This window comes from Vipera berus (assembly GCF_964194415.1).
Source record: "Vipera berus genome assembly, chromosome: 7".
In the NCBI taxonomy this organism is placed as follows: Eukaryota; Metazoa; Chordata; class Lepidosauria; order Squamata; family Viperidae; genus Vipera; species Vipera berus.
The window spans coordinates 62,332,667-62,360,662 of NC_138209.1; the positions used below are offsets into that span (position 1 = coordinate 62,332,667).

General features: G+C 38.5%; 1 protein-coding gene and 2 long non-coding RNA genes across 7 annotated transcripts; 1 reads left to right on the forward strand and 2 right to left on the reverse strand.

Moving 5' to 3' along the window:
- Positions 1 to 306: 306 nt before the first annotated feature.
- On the reverse strand, positions 307 to 2,001 carry LOC308671265. The gene is made up of 3 exons (XR_014027171.1): positions 1,767 to 2,001; positions 1,449 to 1,583; positions 307 to 449 (listed from the first exon to the last, which is right to left on the reverse strand). It is a non-coding gene; the product is annotated as an uncharacterized lncRNA (long non-coding RNA).
- A 5,723-nt stretch (positions 2,002 to 7,724) lies between these two features.
- TMEM144 (transmembrane protein 144) lies at positions 7,725 to 27,710 on the forward strand. Of its 5 annotated transcripts, XM_081333128.1 has the most exons (13): positions 10,445 to 10,460; positions 10,636 to 10,802; positions 11,426 to 11,628; positions 14,015 to 14,137; positions 15,517 to 15,616; positions 17,522 to 17,602; positions 17,940 to 18,021; positions 21,409 to 21,494; positions 21,726 to 21,844; positions 23,365 to 23,484; positions 24,246 to 24,343; positions 26,782 to 26,835; positions 27,425 to 27,710. In XM_081333128.1, the coding sequence occupies exons 3-13, from the start codon at positions 11,490 to 11,492 to the stop codon at positions 27,506 to 27,508; spliced, it is 1,086 nt and encodes a 361-aa protein (XP_081189254.1). In that variant the 5' UTR covers positions 10,445 to 10,460; positions 10,636 to 10,802; positions 11,426 to 11,489; the 3' UTR covers positions 27,509 to 27,710. The 5 variants fall into 5 exon arrangements, with proteins under 5 accessions (XP_081189253.1, XP_081189257.1, XP_081189255.1 ...); XM_081333127.1 differs by lacking the exons at positions 10,445 to 10,460; positions 10,636 to 10,802 and adding an exon at positions 7,725 to 8,092; XM_081333131.1 differs by lacking the exons at positions 10,445 to 10,460; positions 10,636 to 10,802; positions 24,246 to 24,343 and adding an exon at positions 7,725 to 8,092.
- LOC308671113 lies at positions 23,774 to 24,338 on the reverse strand. The gene is made up of 2 exons (XR_014027150.1): positions 24,236 to 24,338; positions 23,774 to 24,084 (listed from the first exon to the last, which is right to left on the reverse strand). It is a non-coding gene; the product is annotated as an uncharacterized lncRNA (long non-coding RNA).
- Positions 27,711 to 27,996: the final 286 nt, after the last annotated feature.

The window sequence follows — 27,996 nt, forward strand, 5'->3', positions numbered from 1 at the left end:
CTGCAGGAGGAGGAGGAAGAGAAGCTGGACAAGTCTTCAGGATCCTGTCTATTGCTCTTGCCGGGTCACTCAGTGTGAACCTCTTGGAAATTTCAGGCAAGTGTTTAAAATCAGCTCCTTCTTCCTTTTGACCTGAAAGGAAAAAAAGTCAGTTTTATTAATGGCCCCATCGCCTCATCAGTTTTCATGAATAAAGTACAGGCATCAGGCCACAGAGACATTTACATCATGAACCCTAAAACCAAATTCCTCCAAGAAGTACGATGTCACCATCCATCCCATGTTACATCCAGGTTTACCTTCCAGGGGAGATTCGGAGCTGCATTGCAGATTCCTCTGATGCTGTAGAGTTGGATGAGGCTGTTGCAGTCATTAAGCAGGACCTTCAGGCCAAAGAAGATTCTTTTCATCAAAGCTTTCTCCTTCTTCTGGAAGGACCTGCCGATAAACTGAGGGGAACAAGAGAGCAGGATGACTTCCACTCTAAAGAAGTGGCTGTTGAACATCAAGACCGACACAAAGAGAGAACCTACGACCTGGATTTGAAATTCTGATGTTGGCCCCCCCTCCAGGGTCACATGACCGAACTTTGCATTGCTTCGCCAACCCTGACTGCCAAGGGCTCTTCAAAGGCTCTTAATAACACCACCGATGGACTCTACGCTCAAGCAGCTTCAGGTTTCTCCCAGTTGCACATAAACACATGGCTTCTCTTAGATTCCAATTCAGTAAATAAAGTCAAAATGGACAGAATGAACTGCTTCCATAAATTCCTTACTTGGATTATCTTCAACTATCACTATCATTTGATTTTACAAGTTAGATAGATTAGGCTTAGCAGCCTCAGTTATTGCATAGTTTGCACTGATTAGGGTTAGGATTCCAGGAACTGTAATTCAAGGCGAAAAGCTAGTGATGCACAGTTAACAATTCTACACTGTATCTCAATGTTTTACCCTGAGGAACATCAATATGTTTCTAAGAAAACTAGAATTCTCTCGTTCTTTTTTTGTGTGTGTGCACATCCCTCATGAGAAAATGGTTTATCCAAAATAAGTTGCCTGAGAGCAGATAAACGTGCACAGGCAAGTTAAACATCAACTCAATATTAAATCAATATTAACCAGCAACTCTGTTTCATGAATGTTGCACAGGTACATTATGTGAAGAATGCATTCAGAAATATCCTTGTATTCTAGGAAGGCAACCTGTGCATAAGATTAAAGAACACCTATTTTTAGGCTGCGTAGGGGGAAAGGAACGCTTCCCCACAGGACTCTTCAGCACTTTTGTTTCAAGGACTTTAAATATCATAGGAATCTCAATCTCTCTCTCTCTCTCTCTCTCTCTCTCTCTCTCTCTCTCTCTCTCTCTCTCTCTCTCTCTCTGTGTGTGTGTGAGTGTGTATGTGTGTGTGAATATTTCCACTGTGAAAACTCATCCCTTGCCTTTAAAGATTTTTCATAATTGTCCAGGAGCCTGAAGAAGAGGACGGAGCCAGCCTCTTCAACCAGGCTCTCCGGGGCTAGGAAGTGGTAGTCACGGACCAGCAAGCTCCTCAGATGGCCCTCCGACACCAGCACCTAAGAGGAGAAAGCAAACACGAAATACTTTTTGCCCCAGATATCAACTCCTTCTAGAATTAGGAGTGGAGGGGCTCTTCAGAGGAGCTCCAGAGCTGTGGGTGCACTCTACACACCCACGCTGGAAGTCCTGAAAAGCCCCTATTTCCCACCTAGACTTAAAGTAAATAACGCCCTTCTCACCTCTCTGCCCTCCACGTTGTAACCCTCAGTGGGGTGCTGATCGATCCACTAAGCAAACTCTTGTAAGTCGAGGACTACCTGTACTTCATCATTTTTTTTCCTTTTTTTTTTTTGGTCATCACGTTTTTGACACCTTGCTAGGCAACTAGTGATACTTGGATGTTGCCATATCCTAAAAATGGGTGAAAAGGTTGAGAAGCCCTGATCTAATCTATCTCCCTTCTACTTCTATCTAGCTGTGTATCTATCATTCTCTTTTATAAACTATTAGTAAAGCGACAATCCAGTCGAATAAAATTGCTCACCTTGCCACTGAAGGGAAGAAAGAGGGGAAAAAGGAAAAGAAGAAGAGAGGTGAACGTTTGCAATACGCAAGGGTTTCCTACACACTAGCAGGGATCCTGCTGCAAATCCTAAACCACGGGGAACCCAGAGGCTGACGGGAGTCTAAAAGAACCTCAAGCCAGCTACTCCTCTATGAAAGGCAACAGATGGACTTATGAAAGGTAGAATGTCTCCTACCCAGAGACAATAAAAAGGCTGTGGACCTTTGGACAGCCTGCCCGCTCTTCAAAAGGAAACCTTTGCTGAGCACTTTCTCAGCCCTCCGAAGTCCCCCTTTTTCCCCCACAATGGGGCAATCACTCCACTTCTAACTCAGGGCACCTATGGGATGCTAGCCCTTCCATGCTTCAAAGCCCAATTCCCCCCTCCAACTTACAGAATGCCGGATCCACAGAGCCTTTGCAAGGGGAAAGTGTCACTCACAACCTGCTCCACTTACTGCCAGACAGCTGTCAACGATCCACTGGGAGTGACTTGAGCTTCCCCCTCCAGTTCTCTGTGACATCAGGCAGGTGTCATAAAGCATCTGGATGACCTCATGATATCCCTGCAATGCAGCCAAGTGTCTGCTGGTCCCCAGTCTCAGGCTCTGAAATTAAGTCCCCTCCATGTAGATACCCACCGTTTAGTTGCTCTTAGTGGCCGGAATATATCTGAACATGGATCTCCTTGTGAGTCCTTCTCCTGGAGAAAAAAAGCTCTTTTTTCCAGCTGCTTTAGTCTACTTCCGGCTGCTTTATTTCCCCACATGAAATACATCCTTCCTTCCTTCCTTCTCTCCTACATGTGGACACCCCCTCCCTCTCTCCTATACACTGACACCCATCATCCCCAGACATCCATCAGCTTTTATAGCCAGCCTCACTTTGCTGGCTGGGGAGAGGACTTAGAGAGGCCGAACAACCACTGCACAAGTGCTGACCATTTTTTAGGCAACCCAAGTTCTGACAGAGATGAAATAGATCAGAGTCTCCCTCAAACCTTTGCAGCTCAAATAAAAGCGGATGGCATCTGCATGGAGAGGCATTGAAACTGGATTTAATTGGGAATCATAACAACCAGAGACATAAATGGCATTGGCAAACAAACTGTAGCTTCTTCCATTCCAATTTCAAAACAGTGATTTACATGCGTGTAAGAATCATTACCTGTAACAGTGTTTAGGCTAAACACGGTTAGTGTATCCTCCACAGCAGGGCTTTTTTTTGTCATAGAATGCACCGGAACCTTTTTCCAATGGATTTTCCAGAGTTGCGTTCCTTTCCTATTGTTTCCCTTCCTATCCTCTTTTGTTTTGAAAATGCCCCGCTGGCGGTATGGTGCACGAGGGGTTCCCTCCGGCACTGTCTGCCTCCTCTAGGAGGAGCCATGAGGTGCAGGAGCACCACAGCCAGAGCGTGGCTTGGTTGGCTGGGTTGGACCACGTGGTGTGGAAACCGTTGGTGGTGGTGGGAGACACATAAACATGGAGGCCATCTTTCACAAGGGGGTGAGCGAGCCTTTTGCCTTCCCTTACAGAAGGTGGGGTGTGAGGTTAAAAAGATGGAAGTTTGCCCAACAGCGAAACTTTGCTGTTTCATTTCCTTGGGTAGTTCAAAGGCTGGGATGTCTACGAAAATCTCTTTTTAGTCTTTTGTACTTTATATTCAAACTGCAGAGGGGAAGAATAAGAATAAAGCCAATGTCTTGTGATTTGGAGGCATTTTTACTAATAATAATATATATTAATCATGTATTGGTCAGATGTAAAGGTAGACCTACAGTATGAGGTTTAATCAGATCTATTTATTAAATTGGGTTTAAGTTAAAGGTAAATTAAAAGTAATCTGTTCACTGACAAAGTTTCAACTTTAATTTGTTTCAAGTCAATATCCATATTAAACTCCAAATGTAAATTTTTCCACCTTGTTTGACAACTTCTTAAAAATAATTCAATCTTTTACAAGCAACCAAATTTTGTTTTATTGGGCCAATTTCATTCCACATAGAAAGCTGACATTTCCACTCATTAAACTAAATGGGTATTCCAGTGGTAAATGTCCCAAAAGATTAATGCCTTTTTGTAATTTAAAGCCGCACGGTGCATGGTAACATTAATAGTATTAACTTACCTTGAACAAAATCCTAGTCTTTCAGATACACTAAAAATTGAAGGGTTTTTTTTCCCAACTACAAGGTAAACCTTGTAGAGTAGGCAAAGTGGTTTATATGATGTGTGTAAGTACAGACACCTTTTTTAAAAAAACAAAAAAAGCACTGCTCCACAGCAATTCTAAGCAGGCAAAGCAGCCTATTAAATATTATTTGGAAGTTTAGGCAATTTTCATGCCCTTAAACGAAAGATTATTTCTATACTGTATGCTGTATAATGTTTGAATGTTTGCAAATCGCTGCTGTGCATATTTTATATATCTGCAATATTTGAAAAAAATCTGTCACAACAGCTGCCTGGTTCTATCTAGACAATATCTGGGCAGGAAACCAAGACTAGGAATCACTGTCTGGATGCAGACAATTTCTGTCCTTGGATCTTCAAAGCCAGCCTACTGACAATTTAAACACAGAATTATTCAGAACCTTCAAATAAAGAAATATAAAGATATAAATTTACAAAAAAAGATTTGAAAATGAACACTACTTTATTTTTAATAGGAAAAGTACAAATTCAGTTTCTTGTAATGCAAAAATCAATTTTAAAAACCCCAAGCCCATAACTCATTGTCCAGTAAATGTTTTAGGATTCTAGGGGGGGGAAAATAGAAACAAAAAATAACAGTTAGTTGGAACACGAATGAACATACTATATATTATATATAACTCAGCTCATACAACTACTGTAAAATCCAAAAAAGGGTTGGCTTTAAGAAGGGTAGAAAGAAGGTGGTCATGCCAGATCCAAAACAACTCTTATTCATTTTGTATCAAAATAATACATTGTTGAAAGAAAAATCAGGTCCAGTTCCAAACTGGGATTAAGACAGTGGAAATAAAGTGGGGGCTAAGATGCTGAAAATAAACTAGAGGCTGCTTAGCCAAGGTTTCTGTTTATTGATGAGCAGGACCAGGGCTTTTTTTTGTCATAGAACGCTCAGAACGGACTTCCAGCACCTTTTTTGGATGAAACCTTGTAGGGTAGGCAAGGTGGGTTGTATGACATGTGTGAGTTCCGGCACCTTTTTCTTTTACAAAAAAAGCACTGAGCAGGACCAACAACAGCGTGTAGCTCTGGGACAGCTGACAAAATGGAGTTGACAGTAGGTTGGGTTTTTATACCTTCTTTGGGCTTTGCATTTGAGATGCCTGTTCCTGTGCAAGAACTAGGTCCTTTAATATTCTAATGGCTGTTGCCAGATTCCTATGGGGTCATGTAGGAGTCATGGCTGGCTCTATAGCCAAAAGGGGAAGTGCAAATCTTAGGTGTTTATCTGAGCTAATCTTGTCAACTTTTGCCTAATTGTGTTGCTTATCTGGAGTCTGTTTGCTCTTTGCTTATGAATAGAGTAACCCAATCTTTCTGAATGGATTTCCTAAAGACTGCTCTCTTCGTGTTTTTGCTTGAGGCTGGGTCTGCCTTCTGTCTTTCTTAAGATATTTTTCTCCATTTCTTCTTTAGGAGAAATATTCTATCCTGCCTTTTTTAATATTCTTCAAAATATTTCATTCTCTGGTGTGTGTCTGTGTGCTGACTTCCTACACATACTACTAATTCCCAATATTTAAGTGAAAGAGAATCAAAGACTGGTAATAGTTAGCATCAACAGATTGTCAAATTAAATGTAATCTTACATTTAATTTTTATACATTCATGGATTAGTGTAACTGTTTAGGGATCTCATAAATACAGTATACATAGATTTTTGAAGTGACTGGATTAACAATGAGTAGCTAATGAGGTATATTAATAGTATTACATCAATCTTCTTAGCTTAATATTCTTCCCTGTGTGACAAATAGTTTTGTTTTCAATTTAGGGCTGCTGCTGCAGACAAAACAGTAATTCCAAAATATAGCTTTTTTCCGGTTCACTCATCTATGGAGAAGAATTTCTCCAACTTTTCTGATGTGTGAAGTTAAAATTGGCTACTTGGACTTGGCTTCCAGATTCATAGCATATATTACTATCTCTCAACCTATGCCACAGTGTGTTAATATGAAGGTAAAATAAGAAGTGACTCTGAGTACTATCTTGAACCCCTAAGAGAAAAGGCAGGTTATACTGTATATCTGGTCTGCAAAAATTCAGATGGTGGCTGAGGGTGAAAATTTGAATTTTTTCCTTTTCCCTTGTGTCCAGAGTTTTGCACCACAGATCTAGTGATCTAATACAGATTAGAGCATCTCCCAAAAATGTTGTTCAGCGACCTACTGGGATGTATCCTTATGTCCTGCTAACCATGGCTTGAAGACACCTCAATAACTGGTTTTAGAGGAAATGCGGTCATGATCAGCTTTTGTCTCAGCCACAGCTGATGAGAGAGGAAACAGTTATCTTCTTTTTTTTTTGTGCATTGCCATGCAATTTTTTCAGTGCTAAAAAGCTGTAACGTATTGTTGTTGTTGTTGTTGTTAGCTGCGAAGTCGTGTCCGACCCATTGCGACCCTATGGACAACGTTCCTCCAGGCCTTCCTGTCCTCTACCATCTGCTGGAGTCCATTTAAACTCACGCCTACTGCTTCAGTGACTCCATCCAGCCACCTCATTCTCTGTCGTCCCCTTCCTCTCTTGCCCTCAATCTTTCCCAGCCTTAGGTTCTTCTCCAGTGAGTCCTTCCTTCTCATTAGGTGGCCAAAGTATTTGAGTTTTAGCTTCAGGATCTGGCCTTCTAAAGAGCAGTCAGGGTTGATCTCCTCTAGGACTGACCGGTTTGATCGCCTTGCAGTCCAAGGGACTCGCAGGAGTCTTCTCCAGCACCATAGTTCAAAGGCCTCAATTCTTTGGCGCTCAGCCTTTCTTATGGTCCAGCTTTCACGGCCATACATTGCAACTGGGAAGACCATAGCCTTGACTATACGCACTTTTGTTGACAGGGTGATGTCTCTGCTTTTTAGTGTGCTGTCTAGATTTGCCATGGCTTTCCTCCCCAGGAGCAAGCGTCTTTTAATTTCTTGGCTACAGTCCCCATCTGTAACGTATACAAAGCGGCTAATGTCTTCATTTCAATAGGCACCACACGGCTGCTGGTCATTTAAAATCCAGAACACAATCCTAGTGTTAGCAAGCAGATAGCACGGGCAGATTTCACACGACGCACTGTGCTAAAATGCGACCAGCTGGATTGTGCCACGATGTGCATTGCGAACATACATACTCGCAAACAACTTTGAAGTCTTTTATTTTTATTTTTAAGTTTTAAGTCTTTAAAAAATAGTACAGATTTCTACTTTTTCTTCCTGCAGCTGTCTAACGTGGCGTTCTCTTCTAGAAAAGCCACACAACTACTCCACCTTGGCAGCCTAAGCTTAATACCACTCCCTTTAACCAACCAGCAATATTAAGAAAAACGACGTTAAACACAAACTTCTTCTCTAATCATCTCGCGGGATCCTAGCTTTAAGAATTGACGCGAGAGTTTAGCTGTATGTGGGTGCGCCGCTGGGAGTGCGGAAGTCGTTTGTGTTCCGGGTCTCCTTTCCGCATATTATTTACGGTTTGAACGACATCGTTTGTAGGCAACGAGACCCAGGCAAAGAAAGCGATTTTTTAAAATACGCAGTGTTTCGCTACCTGCCTACTAGATCTGGCCTGCCAAAAATCCAAATGACCGCGAAATGGCAGCAAATAGTTAAAGCAAACCCTGAGCCATTTTCTGCCATGCCGTAGTCTTCTGAATTTCGGCAGCTGGGATCTGATCTGTAGAGATGCATCTTGTGAGAACTGGGCGGAGCTTCTTCTTGTTCCTTACAGCTGTTGACCCTTGAAATAATCGAAGCAGGAAGCAGGCGCCGAGAAGCTGGCTTGAGAGTAAATCGATGCACGAAAGGTAACATTTGCCTTTCTGCTAAAAGCAAAAGAAGAATTGCAGTAACAGGTGGTGCTCTTTGTGCCTTAAGTTTTGTAAATTGTCAGAAAACAGAAGGGAAGGGAAGATGAAACGAGTAAAGACAATGCAAAGTCGATTGTAATATTATTCAGATACCAAAGCTTTTGGATAGGCTAGTTCAGGGGTAGGCAACCTCGGCTCTTTTATGACTCATGGACTTCAACTCCCAGAATTCCTGAGCCAGCATAGCTGGCTCAGGAATTCTGGGAGTTGAAGTCCATGAGTCATAAAAGAGCCGAGGTTGCCTACCCCTGGGCTAGTTGGTTCCGACCTTGTGCTTTCCAAATGTGCTGGAATGATATATACCAGCATTGTCCACAGAGCAAGTTGGCTCTGCACGCTTCACTCTAGTCCTGTGGGTTAGGGTTAGGGTCCTGTGGGTTGAGGAAAGGTGGAATAAGTTCATCCTGTATTGTATTCAGTCACTAAAGTAGTTTTCGCCTACTTGTTTCTTTCCAGATTAGGTGTCTAGACACCTTGAAATTATAGCCCATCATCTGACAGGATTCAGTAGTGAACTGATTAGATGGCAGGAAAAAGAAGCCCATATAGTATCAAATTCACATTAGATCATCCCATTTTTAAAAAAAAAAGTTTTGAATTGCTTGGCTTAAGAATTAAACCGTCTGCTAGGAATGCTTCTACTGATGATGTCATTGCATGGTAGTGTAAAATGAAAACACCATAGCTATTTTCAGATATCATAACATAAAAGTCTGCAGTCTTGATTTCTAGATGGTGAACTTCAATTCCCAGCTGCCTTTGTCAATATCCTAATGATGAGGGATGCTGAGGTTTGTAGTTCAACCACAATTGTTCCTGGAGTCAAAATGAATTTCTGTGGGAGAGTCCTTTCCTTCCTAGGACTTGGGTACAATGCCTTCTGATGAATGACCAATGTCTTGTGCAGAATGCTTTAGAAGAAAGTAAGGGCAAAGAATTGTAGAAAATTAAATGGACAACTCATACTTTGAGATAATAGATTCAGGCCAATGTTTTGGATAAGATTCATATTCTTTTGAGTCTTGTTAGAAAACCCAGCCCTCTTTTCCTGAAAATGTATTTGCAGAGTTATGTTGAGAGTAATTATGAAAACTCAGAGTAACACTCAGAAGACTACTATTGTGTAAAAATCACAGTGGAGAAATAATTCACCTACCCCTAAGCCTTGTATTTGCCTGTTCTCTGCAATGGCATCTGCATTTGCTGCATTTGTTTATTTTTACAGTTTATTCTGGCTGTTTTGCTCAAGGGGCACTCAAGCTGGGTTACAAGAAATAAAGGAAAAGCTATTGGGTTCTTGGTGTTCTCTTGAGCTTGGTTGTTTTCCTGTAAATGTTTCATTAGCAGACTAGATAACATCTTTGGTACACTGGTCCCAAAACAGAAATCCATAATATAGGTAGTGCTGAACTTATAACCTCAATTGATCTCAAATTTTCTAAGCACAACATTTGTTAAGTGAATTTTGCTCCATTTTACGACCTTTCTTGCCATAGTTGCTAAGTGAATCACTGGTAGTCAGTCTGCCACATTTAGCAACAATTGAAACTTCCAGATGTTGTTTAAGTGGTCACATTAAATCTCAATACACTAGTCAGATAAGCAAGTTATATTCAGTCTGGCCAATGTAGGAATGGTCAAAGCAGCTATACTAGGTATAGGCCTTATTGCTGCATTCTGGGGCTGCATAGACAGCTGAAGATCAAGGAGACTAGATCTATACCAGAGGTCTTCAAACTTGGCCCTTTTATGACTTGTGGACTTCCACTCCCAGAATTCCTCAGCCAGGGATGCTGGCTGAGGAATTCTGGGAGTTGGAGTCCCCAAGTCATAAAAGGGCGAAGTCTGAAGACCCCTGATCTATACTATCAGAAAAGTGCAGCTGTCTTCGAGAATGAGATGAATATCATCAGAATCCGGTTTCGTATTTACCAGTACCATCACTCTCAATACATAACTGAGGAATTCACATTACTGGAATTTCTAGCCACAGGCAAAGCTTACCGGTACATATAAACAGCTGAATACAGATGGGCATCATTTTGCAATGATAACATCAGATGTGAACTTCAGTGTAAAGCCACTAAATGCACCAAAATCATGAACAGAACTCATGGGCCTGGTCCCATTTCCCCCTCTATAATGTGACATAGTCTTCAAGATTAGTTTTTTATTGCTTTTGTAAGTGTGTTTACTGGAGATGATCCATTTTTACAGATTATTACTTTACTGCTAATTTTATCTTATATCTCAACAAAGAACTTTGGCTGGTGGAGTCCAGAAGATAACATCATGCCCCCTCAAGGTGAAGCCTGCCCCCACCCTCTTGGCCTTCCAAAAGGGCCTGAATATCTGGTTCTGCCAATTGGTTTGAGGCCTCGAGGGAATTATCTCACTTTGGCAGTGGTTAGTAGATTAGAAGACCCCACCTCTCTACCATTTATGCATTAGTCCCTTTTATCTAATTCTTGGTGGAATAGAAGAGGAGACAAGAGGAAAGGAAAATAGAATTAGAAGAGAAGAGAACCTTAGAGATCATCTAGCCCAGTTCCCTGCTCAAGCACGAAAACCTATACCATCTAAGACAAGTGACTGTCCTGTCTCTTCTTAAAAACTTCCAGTGATGGAGCGCCCACGATTTCTGAAGGCAAGCCGTTCCACTGCTTAATTGTCCTCACTGTTAGGAACTTTCTCCTTAATTCCAGTTTGCTTCTCTCTTTGATCAGTTTCCAACCATTGTTTCTCATCCCCTCTGGTGTTTTGGATAATAAATTGACCCCCTCTTCTTTGTGGCAGCCTCTCAAATACTGGAACACTGCTATCATGTCACCCCTATTTCTTCTTTTCTTTAGACTAGACAAACCCAAGTCCCGCAGCCGTTCTTCATATGTTTTAGTCTCCAGGCCTTTGATCATTTTAGTTGCTCTTCTCTGAACTTTTTCCAGAGGCTCAACAATCTTTTTTGTAGTATGGTGACCAAAATTGATTGCAGTATGTTTTGATTCTTAATGCTGAATGTTTTTAATGCTCTTATTGTTTTATATTATGCTTTTATATTGTTGTAAGCCACCCAGGGTTGCTTGACAGTGAAATGGGCAGCGTATAAATTTTATAAATAAAATCTTTGTTTTGAATTACGGATTTAATTTTACCTAAAAGCTATAATTGTAACAAATCAGAATAAAGGGGAGAATCATATTGTAATAATAGCATTAGGATTTTGTAAATATTGTGATGTGTCATTTATTCAATGATTTTTTTCCTTCTTAGGGCTGCCTGAAGAAAGGGAATCCAGAGAATTCTTTACAGAAGTCAAATCAGGCACTAAAAGCAGATGGAGAGCTGGCAAGGGATCCCCCACTCTGTCAGCAGTAATACAACAGATCTGACCATTGGCTTTATTTCTTCAGCAGTTGCTGTTGTCTTATTTGGATCAAACTTTGTACCGGTGAAGAAGTTTGACACTGGGGATGGTAAAATGGTCATCTTAAAACAAAATTGCTATTATCATGCATTTCACTTAGAGTTCCTTTGAACAATTATAGCTCATATCTATCCATGAAAGGGCAAATAAAAGATACTTTTGGGCTGAACCATATCACTAACAAAGGTCCAAATTTACTATAAAATTGGTATTTTAACATAAAGGAAACTTTATGAAACGTATCTTTGTAAGTATACAGCTCTTATTGTTTGTGTTTAATTTAAATACAGTTAAATTCTGGTTTTGTCATGACCTTATCCAATAATTTGCCCGAACCTAATAATTTTTGTAGGGGGAAAAAATTGAAACAAGGATAATTGCCCTTTCAAGCAAATGAGTAGTTGATATTTCTTGTATTTTGTTGCCTAGTGCATAGGATCTAGATAAATGGTCTAGAACATGGGTGTCAAACTCGCAACGTCACATGACATGTTGCAACGTATCGTGACTTTTTTCCCATTGCCGGCAATGGGGTGGGCCCGGTTTTGCTGTGACGCATCCAGCCTGCAGGCCAGCAGTTTGACACTCCTGGTATAGAAGCTATTATGTTCCCCTAGGTCAGGGGTAGGCAACCTTGGCTCTTTTATGACTTGTGGACTTCAACTCCTAGAATTCTTGAGCCACGAGTCATAAAAGAGGCAAGGTTGCCCACCCCTGCCCTAGGTAAAGGAACAAAGTATCTTTTATTTCAGTTCAGTTCTATTTCAAGCTTTTGTAAAAAGGATTTTTGTTGAATGTTGGTTTTTCCATAATACAAGACTAAGTTGTATGTTATATTAATCTTATTATTTTTAAACAATGCCTAGATCGGCCACTTTTATTTTGAATAAAAAATTGCTGTGGGGTCTTCACCTAGAAATGTGCTCCTAGCTTGTCTCCCTACGACAACTGCTATTTATCCTCAAGGGTGCTGCTTATTATAGACTTTTGGAGATAAAGGATATGCTGATGATATTCAGCAGTATCTAGGTAGGGCACATACCGTATTTTCCGGCATATAATACGACTTTTTAACCCATGAAAATCTTCTCAAAAGTCAGGGGTCGTCTTATATGCCGGGTGCTGAAACTTTAGGGACAGGGCTGGCTGGAAAACCTGGAGCGGATCTCCCATTTTGTCTGCGCAGGGAAAGCGGGACCAATTGGAGAAGAAGCTGCAGTCTGTGATTTTTTACAGGCTGGAGTCTGGGCGTCTTTCCTTCTAAAGTTGAAGAGCAGGTGCAGTCTATCCCAACTTGAAAGGCAGGTGGGGAATGCAGCAGTCAGAGCAGCTGCTTAGCTCTAAGGACACATTTGACTCAGGAACTGGGCGGGCTGGCTGGAAAACCTGGAGCAGATCTCCCATTTGGTCTTTTTTTTTAAATCCCATTTATATCCCGCCCTTCTCCGAAGACTCAGGGCGGCTTACAATTTAAAGCACAAATCAATGTGCTTAGCAATAGCCTTCATTCTATGTATATGCCTGTTTATTAGGGCTTTCACCCACCCCCCAAGCAGCATTATTACAAAGTCAGCTTATTGCCCCCAGCAATCTGGGTCCTCATTTTACCTACCTCGGAAGGATGGAAGGCTGAGTCAACCTTGAGCCTGGTGGGATGCGAACCTGCACTAATTGCAGGCAGCTGGTGTTACTTAAGGCTCTGCGCAGGGAAAGCTTTAGAGTGAATTAGGAAAAGTTTAATCCACTTGCACTGTTTTATGTTTACATGGTTGATGACAAACAGCCTTATGTTTATAAGTGACCGTTTTCCTACTAAGTACCTGCATGTCATAAGCATTTGAATTAAAATTACCATATTAAAATCAAATCTGATGTTTTTTAATTTTTATTTGGTGTGCGTTGGAAGAGGGGTAGTCTTATATGGCGAGTATAGCCCAAACCCTATAATTTAACAGGAAATGTAGGGGGTCGTCTTATACGCCCAGTCGTCTTATACGCCGGAAAATATGGTATTTTGGATCCTCAGAATACAAGAAGCCAGCTTAACAAATTTTGAGTATTTAATCTATAGCTTGATCAGATGACCTCTTGCTTCAATGGTTTTACTTCTTCACCTTACATTACTTTCCCTATATTCTTTTTGATCCCATTAGGGCATGTCTGCAAATTCTCAGGGTATAGCTTCTTAGTTTACTGCCTCCTCTTCACCATTCTTTTTACTTTTTCCATTTTGAGGATCTCTTTTTTTATTTGTCTTTATCACAAAGACTTTAAAAAAAGATTTTTACTCACCCTTAAAGGGTAAGGCTAAACAGTAGCTAACATGCCCTTTTACTTGTTGCTGCAATTTCATTTGTAAACATTTCATGACATCACAGATGTTTAATCAGTATTAACTGCACTGGTAATTTATAATTTTTGTTCTTTTATTGTAGGAATGTTCTTCCAGTGGATTCTTTGTGCTGCTATCTGGATTGTTTCTTTAATTGTTAACTTGATTCAAAACAGCCCAAAGTTTTGGCCTCTTGCTATGGTTGGGGGCTTTTTATGGGCTACAGGTAATATTGAAATTATCCTCCATCAAATTTATTAGAGAAAGATCTATCATAATTTGCACAATTTACAGGAGTGCAGTAAAATATACAAAATCTAAGCTTGACAAAATATTTTATTGTAATCTGAGTTAGGACAAACTTTGATTATTTGTGATCAGGAATCAACTGTTATGTCATTATTTTTCCTCACTGAAAATTGGTGATTTGTAATAGCAGCACTACAATTGGACTCATCTGGGCATTTGCAGGGTAACAAGTGTTCTGAAACCTAAATGTTTTTAGTGTTTTGTGGTCTCATTTAATGCGGATTTATTTTGTTTTTAATGGTTCTATGTATTTGTTTTTATTAGAAATTGTTTAGTATGACATTCTGAGGTTCTTCAGAAAGAATAATTCAGTATTGACATTAACATAGTAAGTTAGAAAAAGATTGCCGTTAATTTTCCATACTAGAAAATGCAAGTTATATTTTAAAGGTGTTTGTATCAAACAGAATCAGAATAGAGCTGGAAGGGACCTTGGAGGTCTTCTAGTCCAGCCTCCTGCTCAAGCAGGAGATCCTATACCATTTCAGACAAGTGACTGTCTAGTCTCTTCTTTAAAAACCTCCAGTGATGGAGCGCCCACGATTTCTGGAGGCAAGCTGTTACACTAGTTCATATTTCTCACTGTTAGGAAGTTTCTCCTTAATTCCAGGTTGCTTCTCTCCTTGATTAGTTTCCCTCCATTGTTTCTTGCCTCACCTTCTAGTGCTTTTGAAAATAAATTGACCCCCTCCTCTTTGTGGCAGCCTCTCAAATACTAGAATACTGCAATCACGTCCCCCCTAGTCCTTCTTTTCTCTAGACTAGTCAAACCCAAATCCTGCAACTGTTCTTCATATGTTTTAGTCTCCAGGCCTTTAATCATCTTAGTCATCTTTAATCATCTTAACAAAACACTTAGATATGATAATATAATGGGGACAGCCTAAAATCTCTCATTTGATGTGTCCTGCCCACCATGTGGTAAGGGTCTCTGAGCATATTAAAATATGTGAGGAGAGGTGCTTTATATAGTTTGCTTGATTGTTCAGTATCTTCCCTCACATGTAGGATTGGAATGTGTAATATTTGTGAATTATGGTTCATTTCATTGTAGTCAATACAATGCATAGCTGATGAGCATAGTAAGAAATAAAGCTACTGTAATCTGCAAAATCCCACAAATACCTTCTGCATTTGTATATGAAAGAGTTATGCATGCCCAATAGTCATACAATTACCCATCAAAACATAATATGCATTAAAAGTGGTGATGGTAACCATTGTAGTTCATTATAATTATGAAAATATAGGTATTACAACTTATGTCTAATCAATGGGTTTCATTCTTCTGTGTAGGTAATGTAACAGTTGTTCCAATTGTTAAAACCATTGGGTTAGGCCTTGGCCTTTTAATCTGGGCTTCTTTTAACTTGCTAACTGGCTGGGCAAGTTCAAGGTAAACATGCTGTATACTTAACATTTACTCTGGAATCCATCTATTTGTACCATTTAATCAAAGATCAAAAATAAACTTCTTGGAGAAAGATTTTTTTTCTTCTTTATATCAGGGGTCCCCAACCCCACCAGTCCATGGGATGCCAGCAATCAAGCCACAAAAACAAATGAAGCCCATCTGCTATATGCAGGCAGCACACAAAACCACAAACCCTCCAGTTTGCAGAAAAACCTTTCTCCATGGAACCGGTCCCTGGTGCCCAAAAGATTGGGGGGAGGGCACTAGTTTATATCATACCTGTTCGTAATGAATTGTACAAGAGGATTATAATCTCTTGCTCACAAGAATAGATTTAGAAATATGTATTTGCTCATTGGTGGCTTCAAGAAGTTATAGACCTCTTTTGGAAGATTCATTCTCCTCTCCTTCCCCCTCTCCCCCCCTTGGATAAGTTCACCCTAACATAAAGCATGTAAAAATGCTAATAAGCATTAAGCATTTAATAAATGTCAGCCTGTTCGAGGCAATTTGTTTGTATCTTAGAAGAATTTTAATTTTTTTCAATACCTTCCAAATAGCATTTGCCCTAATTAGTATATTTCAAGTGTTTAAATTATAATAGTTTAGATGTAGTGGTCTGTCTGTCTGTCTATCTATCTATCTATCTATCTATCTATCTATCTATCTATCTATCTATCTATCTATCTATCTATTATCTATCACAGATGAAATACAGTGAAATCATTAACTAGGGAAACACCGTAACTTCAGCTTGACTATTCCTACTACATGCAGATATCCAAATAAATCTCTCCAGCAGAAAACATTATTGTGCTCCCTTTATTATTGACATCAAGGATGAGCAATATGTGGACCTCTAGAAGTTGCTGAATGATATGTTCAACATCAGAAATCATTTATTTGTATATCTGTATAATCTGTATAGGGACGTGGTGGCTCAGTGGGTTGGGACACTGAGCCTATCGATCAGAAGGTCAGCAGTTTAGCGGGTCGAATCCCGAGTGCCGCGTAACAGAGTGAGCGCCTGTTACTCATCCCAGCTTCTGCCAACCTAGCAGTTCAAAAGCACATAAAAATGCAAATAGAAAAATAGGGACCACTACGGTGGGAAGGTAACAGCATTCCGTGCGCCTTTGGCGTCTAGTCATGCCGGCCACATGACCATGGAGATGTCCTCGGACAAGCGCTGGCTCTTCGGCTTTGAAACGGAGATGAGCACTGGCCCCTAGAGTCGAAAACGACTAGCACGCATGTGTGGGGGAACCTTTACCTTTACCTATAATCTGTATAATCAAGCTGCAGTTATGGTGCACTGAGAGTACTAGAGTTCAACAACATTCAAGGAGTCAATGTTGCAATCTCTGATATAAACTTTTTAGCATTTTAAAGCTCTTCTACAATACAAACGTATAATTGCCTCTGACAGACTGGCATTTACTAAACGCTTAATGTCTATTAGCATTTCTACATGCTCTCATTAAACATATCCAATTTAATGATGGGGGGATTGGGAGAAGACATAATTTGCCAAAAGTGGTCTATAACTTTTTCGAGCCAGCATAGGAGCAAATAAATATGGAATATGGAATAATTGCATTCAAATATAATCAGTACACTAAAATTTAAAAATCTAATCATCTGAGCAAGAAAATATAAATCCTGTTGCATAATTCATTACAAGCAGCTATGAGGTAGAGAGGAGTATGTATTCATATAAACTATGTATATACAAAAATATGTATTTATGTAAGAGTTATTACTGATTTATCTGTAACTATATCCTTTTTTTCTTATTCTTTTCCTGTGCTAATTTCATTTCTATAGCTAATAAGTCATTGTGAAACTTGGAGAAAATAATACATGTTTTTAATCTACCTTTCACAGATTTGGTTGGTTTGGAATTGACCCAGAAGAAGTCAGAAAACCAGTTCTGAATTACATCGGCGCAGCACTTTCAGTACTTAGGTTTTTGAAAACTATATCATTCTCTTAATGACTATAGTACTTTGATTTTAAAATATTTGTAAGTAATCATTCCAAATCAGGTGAATCAAAGTATATCTATTTTATTCTTGTGAGCTAAGCTACAATCTAAGCATGGATATTCCACTAGATTCCTGTATGTGTTCCAAGAAAATAAATATTGGATTGTTTAAAATTACTAATGTTCAGAAAATGTGTAAATATGCTTTTGATTAGATAGTAAAGAATAATATAGCAAGTAAAGAGAAAAACACCAGTTAGCTCAAACATATACTACCTAACTATATGGATGACTATTGATGTTATTATATCTTTGCAGCTCCATCATATTTCTTTTCATAAAAAGTGAGGTTCAAAACTCTTCACCATCTTCAGAAAGCACTCCATTATTAAGAGAACAGGTATGTTTCTTTTTCTTATTGTTACAGTTTTCAAGGTGGTGGCTAAAAACTATCAACTACATTTTTCCGTAAAAAAAAGTTTGTTTTAGCAGCAGGATTAGCCCAGATAGTGTCCTTGACTTCAAAGATATTATGGAGAAAGGATAAAAAAATATGTCTCAAAATCAACTATTTTAAGATAAGTAGACTTCAGCTTCCAAGATTCCTTAATCAGCAAAACTTTAAAATGATGTAAAAGTACCATCATATGACATTGGATGTCACCCAGTAAATGTATGCCTTTGTTATGAAACAACATTAATATGAGGTTTATTCCACACACTTGCTGTTCAAAGCTTTGTGATAAATCCTGTAAGGTGCAAGCCTTCTTTTTCCTTGGAGGAATCTGTTTGACTGCTAATTTTCACTTTTGTAGATCTACTCAAACAGGAGTTTTTAAAAGTTAGATTAGATATTTATTAAAGACTGAATAAGGACAAGTATAAGAAGTGGAAAGAGGGGCACATAACTAAGGCAGAATATCAGTAAATAGCCCGTGCCTGCAAAGATGAAGGGAGGAAAGCTAAGGCTCAAAATGAACTAAGGTTTGCAACCAAAGTAAAAAATAACAAAAAAGCTTTTTTCAACCTATAAAAAACAAGAAAAAAAGTTAAGGAAATGATTGGTCCATTAGTGGGGGAAAGTGGCAAGAAGGTGACAAGCAACAGGGAGAAAGCAGAACTATTTAACTCATTTTTTGCATCTGTCTTTACACAAAGGGGAAAAACAGTCCAACCTACCAAAACCAGTGCCATAAAAAACAGAATAGAAACGCAAGTTAAGATAGGCAAAAAAATGGTAAGTGACCCCCCTGTCCAGCCTAGACGAGTTCAAATCACCAGGACCAGATAGATTACACCCCAAAGTTCTCAAGGAACTGGCAGACGTGATCTCAGAACCACTGAACTATATTTTTCAAAGATCCTGGAGCACTGGGGAACTACCAGAGGACTGGAAGAGAGCTGATGTAGTTCCCATCTTCAAAAAAGGGAAAAAATAGATCCAGGAAACTACAGACCTATCAGCCTGACCTCAATACCTGGGAAGATTCTGGAAAAGATAATCAAACAACAAATCAGCGAACACCTTGATGCAAACAAAGTCATCACTAAAAGTCAACATGGGTTTGTCAAAAACAGATCATGCCAGACAAATTTTATTGCATTTGACCAAGTGACAAAATTAGTGGACCAGAGGAATACTGTAGATATAATTTACTTGGACTTCAGTAAGGCATTTGATAAATCACAACCTACTACTTGATAAGATAGAAAAATGTGGGTTAGATAGCATCACCACCAGATGGATTCATAGCTGGCTGACAGGCCATATTCAGCGTGTGGTCCTCAATAGAACTGCATCTACATGGAAGGAAGTGTATAGTGGGATGCCCCAGGGCTCTGTTCTGGGCCCAGTGCTCTTTAACATCTTCATCAATGATTTGGATGAGGGGATAGATGGGGAACTCATAAAATTTGCAGACGACACCAAGCTGGCAGGAATAGCCAACACTCCAGAAGACAGGCTTAAGATACAGGAGGATCTGGACAGACTTGAACACTGGGCGCTATCTAACAAAATGAAATTCAATATTGAAAAAAGTAAGGTTCTACATTTAGTAAAGAAAAACCAAATGCACAGGTATAGTACAGGTGGTACCTTGCTCAATAGTAGTAACTGTGAGAGGGATCTCGGAGTCCTAGTGGACAATCACTTCAATATGAGCCAGCAGTGTGCTGCAGCTGCCAAAAAAGCCAACACAGTGCTAGGCTGCATTAACAGAGGGATAGAATCAAGATCAAGATCCTGCGCGCGCAAACCAGAAGCCCCTGGGGGTAATCCACATATTTTTTCAAGGTGCCTAGCTATGAGATGCTGATACAAATAAGATCTAGCTGCTCTGGTCCTTATCATCTATCATCCCCCCTCCCAGTTTCCTATCATGTACACACAAAGCTTTATTGCTCTTTCATCTTTCTTTCATCCTTCTCCCCCTTCCATCTTCCCCTCCTTCCTTGATGGCAGGATGCATGTGAGGCCCCAGACAGAGCCAGGCAGAGCTGACAGATTTTTCCCCCCAAAATTTATATTCTTTTCCTCTTTCTTGTTTTATACTTCCAACAGTTATGTGAAATAATCAATGCTGAAAAATAATAAGTGGCCCAGTATCATCCAGGGAGCTTTATGATTGAATAGGGATTGGAACCATAATCTCTATAGATTTGTAAGGGTTGAAGTTGTTGCACTGCTGGTTTTAGAAAAGTCTTATTAGGATAAGCAGCCAAAATTGAGAATAGCCAGTTCTGTGTTCTCAACATCTTTTTGCTGCAAGGATAATATTCTGGTACCTGCCAGTACACTATGCTTTCATTTGATAGGCAGGCATATAGGAACTCTAGCACCATTTGTAGAAGAGGTGTGGAAGTCAATACTATAGTTCCAGGAATGGAAAGGATTGATAGTACCGGTATATATTAATTGGATTTATATCTTATCATAACAGTTGGGCTGAACAAGAGTGGCTGTGGATGTGCTCGCTTCGGCAGCACATATACTAAAATTGGAACGATACAGAGAAGATTAGCATGGCCCCTGTGCAAGGATGACACGCAAATTCGTGAAGCGTTCCATATAAAAAAAAAAGAGTGGCTGTGGATATCAATGAACAGCATCAGAAAAAGAAAAAGAGCTACCGAATGCAATAGCACTTAGACTTAAATACCATTTCATAGTGCTTTACAGCCCTCTCTAAGTGGTTTACAGAATCAGCATATTGCCCCCAATAATCTAGGTCCTCATTTTATCAACTTTGAATGGTTGGAAGGCTGAGTCAACCTGAGCTGCTCAGAATTGAACTCCTGGCAGCGAGCAGAGTTACCCTGCAATACTGCATTCTAACTGCTGCGCCACCACAGCTCTTATGTTACAACTGTATAATGTCAGCGAATGTGTTAATAGAATTTACCTGCGACTATTTTGGAAACAAGTGGGACAGTACTTTCTTCCATTAATGTATAACCAACTTCTTTTTTTTTTACAAAAAAAACATATTAACAGTTTAATTCATGTCCCTTCATATTAGAAAGATGTGCATTGATTTGCCACTAGAAATGAAATATTACAAAATAATGTATAATTTGCCTAATTATTATAAATGGTGATATAAAGTCTTCAAGAAGCAGGAGAATGGGCTGATCTGGATTTTCAAAACAAAATAGTTTTTATTGTACCACTTAATTCCCTTAGGCAAAGCTCTGTCTATCATGTGTCGACTGAGTCCAACTTTATATGCATTCAAATGCTTTTGGAAATCTTAAAAAGATTAAATGTTTTGATTTTCATCAACAGTCTATCAACACTTCTGAGTACAGAGTCGAAAACAGGAGTGATGTATCTTGGGTGGACAACCTTTCTCCATTGGGAAAGAGAATGGTGTAAGTTCAGGGCATCTTTCTCTACCATCTTATTCCCTCTCTTGCGTTCTGTGATAGCTGTTAGACAAAAGAGTTGGTAAGCTAAATGGTTGCAGTCAAGAACTGTTTCTTGTTTCCTCATGGATAATTTCTGAAAACCAGTAGCTATTCTCCAGCAGTGTTGTTTTCATGTGCAATTAATGTTGTGACTCAGTCAACTTATTTTTATTTCTGTCTTTCTTTTCCTGCCAGAGGCTGCTTTTTGGCTATGATAGCTGGGATATTCTACGGGTCTAGTTTTATACCTGTGTTTTACATCAAGGACCATGGCAGAAGAAATGGGACTATATATGTAGGAGCCAGTCAATTTGGTAAAGTCATATATCCTAGAAGAGAACTGTGGCCATTTATGGTATATAGAAGGGAGGGAAAAATTTTACATACATTTCCTTTTACATTCCTTATGCTACTTGCCTCAGAACTTTTAAGCAGAGTTTCATGTCCTAAAATCAATTGCTTACTTTAGAAAAATGAATATATATTATTTGGCTTGATCCTAAATTTATTGTCTTACATTCAAAACTCTTTTTATTAATAGATTTAAAAGTATAGCCATTTGGATGATTTGCCCCCAAATATCACATTAGTAAGAATTTATTGATACATACAGCTTAAGAAAATATGCTGATTTAAATTATAGTATAATATACTGATTAAATTAAAAGAGAGAGAGATTGCCCTTGTTATTTACTGAGGATCTCTTCAAGCCAAGCAACTCCAAATAACTAGACTGTGGAAACTGAGACCATGAAAAAAATGTACTTTATAAGTAAAAAGCCAGTCTGCAAATTGTAGGCATTACATCAAATATTGTGGGGAAATGAAACTTTATTGTAGATTTTGCATTCAGTATATATTTTATAACTTTGGATACAAGAAAGTATGGCTAGTGAAAGTAATGATACTGAAGGCCACATGTACAGTGATCTCTTTATGTGTGTTTGTGTTGTTTGTTTTGTGGATTTCAGGGGCAGACTAATATGGTCAGGAAGAGGGGATCCAAAATCTTGAGACTTGCCCTCTCCTTAGTACTCTGGGCAATCTCTGTCTCAAATCTCAATGGATGACTGCCAGTTCCATTGTATTTTCTTTCCTCTAAAACCTTGCCAGTCTAGCAGGAGGAGAGAGATCCACCATCCTATGCAAAATAGACATTAGACTTTTTTCCCCCTTCTATAGTGAAAATCACAATGCTCTCTGAAACAGTAGTATTTGCAAGTACTACTCATCCTCAGCAAAAGAAATGAACATTCTTTTGCAGCAATTTTAAGATATAATTTTAAAAATAAAATGGCTTCGGTATATGAATGCATTGTCTTAAAATATTATTCAATATTTTAAAAAAACTTTTTTAAAAAATAAAGAAAAAGTTAAACAGGGAGACAGTTGGGAGGATACATATTTTTTCTGTAATGTTTCTATTTAATTGTCTTTAGCATTTATAACTAGCAGTAGATCCCATTCTCCAGAGGCAACTCACTGAAGGCTATGATTTTTGCTGCTAAAATTTCTTTGCTTCACAGTTTTCTGAAAAGGTTGTAATAGGAATGGGACATTATTTTTACTCAGTGGGCACTGCTACTATAAGTCTTGTGGCCCAGGGTGTTCCCAACCTTTATGGGTCTTCTATTTACATTTGGCTTATTTTTGTTAGAGATATGAAAAATGTTGATTAATTAGAACAAAAGTCTCCCAGTTAATAAACAGTGAATGATTTGCAATATGTGACCTTGCCTAAGTAATCACATCAATGAATAACATTGGTAAAGTTCCTGAATATATGTCTTAAACATATATTTATATATTGTATATCTTTTTATATTTGTTTCAGATTTAGATTATGTATTTGCCCACTTCAGTGGCATCTTCCTTACAAGTACTGTCTACTTTCTGGTCTACTGTGCAGCAATGAAAAATAACCCTAAGGTTTATCCTGCAGCTATAATACCAGGTATAATTTTCAAGCAAAAGCAAAGTCCTTATTCAGATTTATAATCTATTTGGAATATGTATCTTGCCAATAAGTACCTTTTAATGATGCCTGCTATCCTGGGCATGATTCTAGTGTCTTTTGAGATCAAATACCAATATTTTTAAATTAATGTAGTGTGCTTGTTCAGTGTTTACAAAGAAAAGATATTAAGTAGAAAAATAAATCCCTTTAGCTCAGTCTGCTAGAGCTAGACCTTCAGAAATATTGATTCTTGCATATTCTAATGTCAATCATTAGGAAACATAGAAAACATGAAAAGTTTTTATTTCACTTGATTAGAAGATTAATTCAAGATCATTTTAAGAATCAGAGCTAAATCTTGCATATAAATACACAAAAGCCACAATTTTGTACTATATTTTACATATGATCTTAAGATTCAACATGAACTGCTTCTTTATCTTTGGAATTGCCCTCCAGCCTTACAGTATGTAGCTTTTTCAGCCTAAATTCTGTGTATATAAAGAATAAATTCTTTCTCCAGATAGCATTGATCTGAGAGAGGATATTTGGGTGCACAGAGAAAGCTCAGGATCTGCAGAAATATCATCTTCTCTCCTACAAATAATAAGGAAAAGAAATCAAGGAAGGAAATCCCAAAGATATTGGAACAGGGATGACTCGGTGTGTCCTTGAAAGGGCATGGCATGCTGGCAAAAATATTCAGGAGCACTCCAGGATGTAATACTATAGTAATCTTTTTTCTTACCTCTTGTCAGGATTTATTTCTGGCACATTATGGGCAATAGCCAATTGCTGCTGGTTTATAGCAAACCACTATCTCAGTGCTGTTGTGAGCTTCCCAATAATCACTGCTGTAAGTATCAGAGAAATTACTTGGTTAATAAATGGGAGAGGAGCATCTACTGAAGCATCTCATTTATGGAAGTTTCAAGTTTTCTTCCTATGCAATGAATTATGTACTATGTTATTCCCTGGGAGAATATTATTTGATCTCAGATTTTAAATTGACTTTCATCTGGCTCTGCTTATGCAAATGGCTCTGCTTATGCAAGACAGTTGGCTCCAGTCAATGAATTAATCAAGAAAGTTCCAAATATTTTTTTTCATGGTCCGCCTATCTGACATTGCTAGGGCAGACGTAAGTGTTGGGAACGTCCTGGATGTTTCTGTTGTGGTTTATGTCTAGGGCAGGAGCAGCACAGTGGCTCAGCATTTAAGACACGGCTTGTTGACTGGAAAGCCAGCATCCCAGATTCGAGACCCGAGTGCCATGCGACAGGGAGAGCTCCCATCCTCGCCTCAGCTCCTGCCAACATAGCAGTTCAAAAGCATGCAAATGCAAGTAGATAAATAGGTACCACTACAATGGGAAGGTAACAGCACTCCATGACATCATGTTGACTATATGATCACAGAAATGTCTTTGGACAGCGCTGGCTTAATGACCTTGAAAAGGAGATGAGCACCTCCCCCTATAGTCGGCAATGACTAGTGGAGTAAAATCCATAGGTATTTCATTACTTTTTTTTATCTCTAGAATAGGGTCAATGAAGCCTGGAAGGAAGAGTTCCCAAGCTCAGGATTTCAAAACTTAGAAAGTGCTACCCACAAAGTCTGTCAAAGCCGAAGGCGTCAGATTCCCTTCTGTAGCATTTCTGTCTGTAGAGTCCTGCTGTAGTGCTCCTACAATTATCAGGCCCACCAGATAATTCTGTTTGTTTTCAGAGTCATTATAGAGAGGGAAAGTCAAGCATTCTCACCCCTCCCATGAGCCAAGAAGGATCAACATTCACAACTGATGCGCTTGACAGACTCTGTGTTGTCATTATGATCAGGACTTTTCCTTGTTTTCTCCCACCTCTTCTCCAAGTATATGACACCGTGGAGGGAAGTAATAAGAATCTTGATCATTCCCCACGTATATGCAAGTAATTTTAAAACTTGGTTGTAGTACTCATTCTACCAATACATAAAATAACAGTGACAATAAAAATAGGAAAAGAGATGTTGACTGTTGAAGAATGGATTTTAAAATTGACAGAAGCAGAGATGGCAAAATTCACTGTTTTGATTAGAGACAATGGACTAGACATCTTTATAAGTGATGGAAGCCATTTTTGGACTTTCTACATGTTAAATACAATAGCAGATGGTTAACAGAGGGATTTGAAGATTAGTGTAATGTTTGGGCTAACCTGTTGACTTTTTTTCTATTTTCCACATATATATTATGATTCTAATCTTAAGTTCAGAACAAAATTCAGGTCATGCTGTTAGCAGAAATTGAATAACTTGGAAATGAGCGTTTTTTTAAAAAAAATCCTAATTTTTGGTGCTCATATTTGTTTTTTGCCATTTTGTCAGCAATTAAAACAGCAAAGAAATGCCCCAAGTATATGTTTATCAGGACTGTATAGCAAGAATGTAGCTTTTTTTCAAACTGGTTTTGCTACAAACTTGAGTAGAGGGATATCTTTCACTTCTAGAATCTGACCAGTACCATTTCTGTTATATGTTCTTTATCGACACTTTACTACAACTGTTTGTTTTTCAGGAATTTCTAATGTAGTCTTGGTGAAATATATAGATGAAATCAGTTATAAACAACAGAACCAGCTAATTACATTATCAGTTTTAAACCATTAAATACTTAGTTAACATAATGCTAACTTAGAAGAAGGCTGTTATTCAGGTTATTCAGAAAGGGAGGAAACTGCAGCTTGGTCTTCTCTCCCCCGCCCTTTGATGTTGGTCGTCACCTCATTTTATTTTTTCACCTGAGCATTTCTCTTTTCTCTCCATTCTGTTTACTGATTGCTTTTTTTCTGTTCTTAGTTGAGACACAACATCAGCATAGCCCTAACATAATACGGCTAGTTTAAAATACAAGATATAATCAGAGGCCAATAATAAAAAAATTAGATAATCATAATCCAAAATCTTTTTTATAATTCTTTCTGTTTCCTAAACTGTTGTTTTCTTCTGCTTTGTTTGTCCTGCCTTAAACGTACAACCGTTTACCAAATGATTGCATTTTAGGGGTAGCAAGACTGAAGCAAATATTTTTTCATAGATTTTTTCATAGGTTTTTAATTCTAGGGATGATTTAATCTTTTTTAATTTGTTTTTAACTTTTGTATTGGTTGTTTTAAATGCCCTGTAAACCGCCCTGAGTCCTTCGGGAAAGGGTGGTATATAAATTTAATAAAATAAAATAAATAAATAAAAATATAACAAATGTATGAATAAAATGTATATTCATAGATACTGTTCATCAAACTTGTCTTCTAGGGTCCTGGTTTTATAGCTGCAGTGTGGGGAGTGCTGGTGTTTAAAGAAATAAAGGTATGAACAACAAATGAAAGCAATGTTGTCCTCCACACAGTCCCTTAATCTTTTCCTATGACATTTGGTGTGTTTTTAATAAATGGGCACAGTAAATTAGATAACTGGTTTGCATGTCTGTTTCTTCCATTTTCTCTAGAGCATTAGTACAGGTTGTCCTCGACTTACAATCACAATAGAGCCCAAAATCTATGTTGATAAGCAAGACATTTCTTATTTTGAACATGACACATGGGGAAAATTATGTTTATGCCTGAAAAATACTTGGATTAAGAGGCTTACATTTAATCTCCTTTAAATGTACGGTATATGAAATTAATTAAAATTTAATTTATGTCCTGTTTCCACCTATTACTTTTAGAAGTGCAGCTTCAGAAGTTAAATATGGCCCTAAAATGTGTATGCCATTTTTAAAAAGCTGGCAATAATAATCTTTCCACTAATAACCTTATAAAATGTATTCTACTGCATGTACATCTGTACCAGAAATGTGTTGATTGGCAAATGTGCTAATACTGTTTTCCAGTTCTACAAAATAATGTTATTTCTCTTCTTGTTCCCTCTTTTCCATCCCATAATGCCTATGCAGGGACTGAAAAACTATCTGCTGCTCTTAATAGCATTCTGCATTATTTTGGCTGGATCCCTCTCTACAGCTTTTTCTAAAGTATGAAGAAACATCTTTTGATCCAGCAGATGGCACCACTAGTTAAGACATGTAAGACTTTCGAGATTGCTTCTGATCTTTGGAGGCATCACTTATATCTTAGTTCTCACCATAAGAACAAAACCTTTATTAGGAATATTTTTGCTTAATGAAGAATGTTCATTGTGGTCTGTCTTAATTGTTTAAGAAATAAAATATACTTACCATTTATTTGTCCTACATTTTCTTTTCCTATTCCTTAGTTTTTTTCAGTACACAGATTTACATTAAAAAATGGAGGACCCCCCCCTCCCCAAATTTTTCATTACTGGACTAGTCCTGAATGATTTGAGAGTTTTGTTTTCTTACAGGCTGACATTACTGTAGATCCATGAACAGCTAGCTACATTGAGACTCAATATCAACTGGCCTTCCTGAAGTTAAGCAGGCCTATGCAATATTATCTGGGAACTCTTGCTTATAGTATTATGGATTTTTTATACAAGAGGTGTAGA

Excerpts from the sequence above, each read along its gene's own strand:
- TMEM144 (XM_081333127.1), top strand. The coding sequence starts at position 11,490 with ATGGAGAGCTGGCAAGGGATCCCCCACTCTGTCAGCAGTAATACAACA. Across the intron at positions 11,629-14,014 it reads GAAGTTTGACACTGGGGATG|GAATGTTCTTCCAGTGGATT; the intron begins GTAAAATGGTCA and ends CTTTTATTGTAG. Across the intron at positions 17,603-17,939 it reads GCAGCACTTTCAGTACTTAG|CTCCATCATATTTCTTTTCA; the intron begins GTTTTTGAAAAC and ends ATATCTTTGCAG.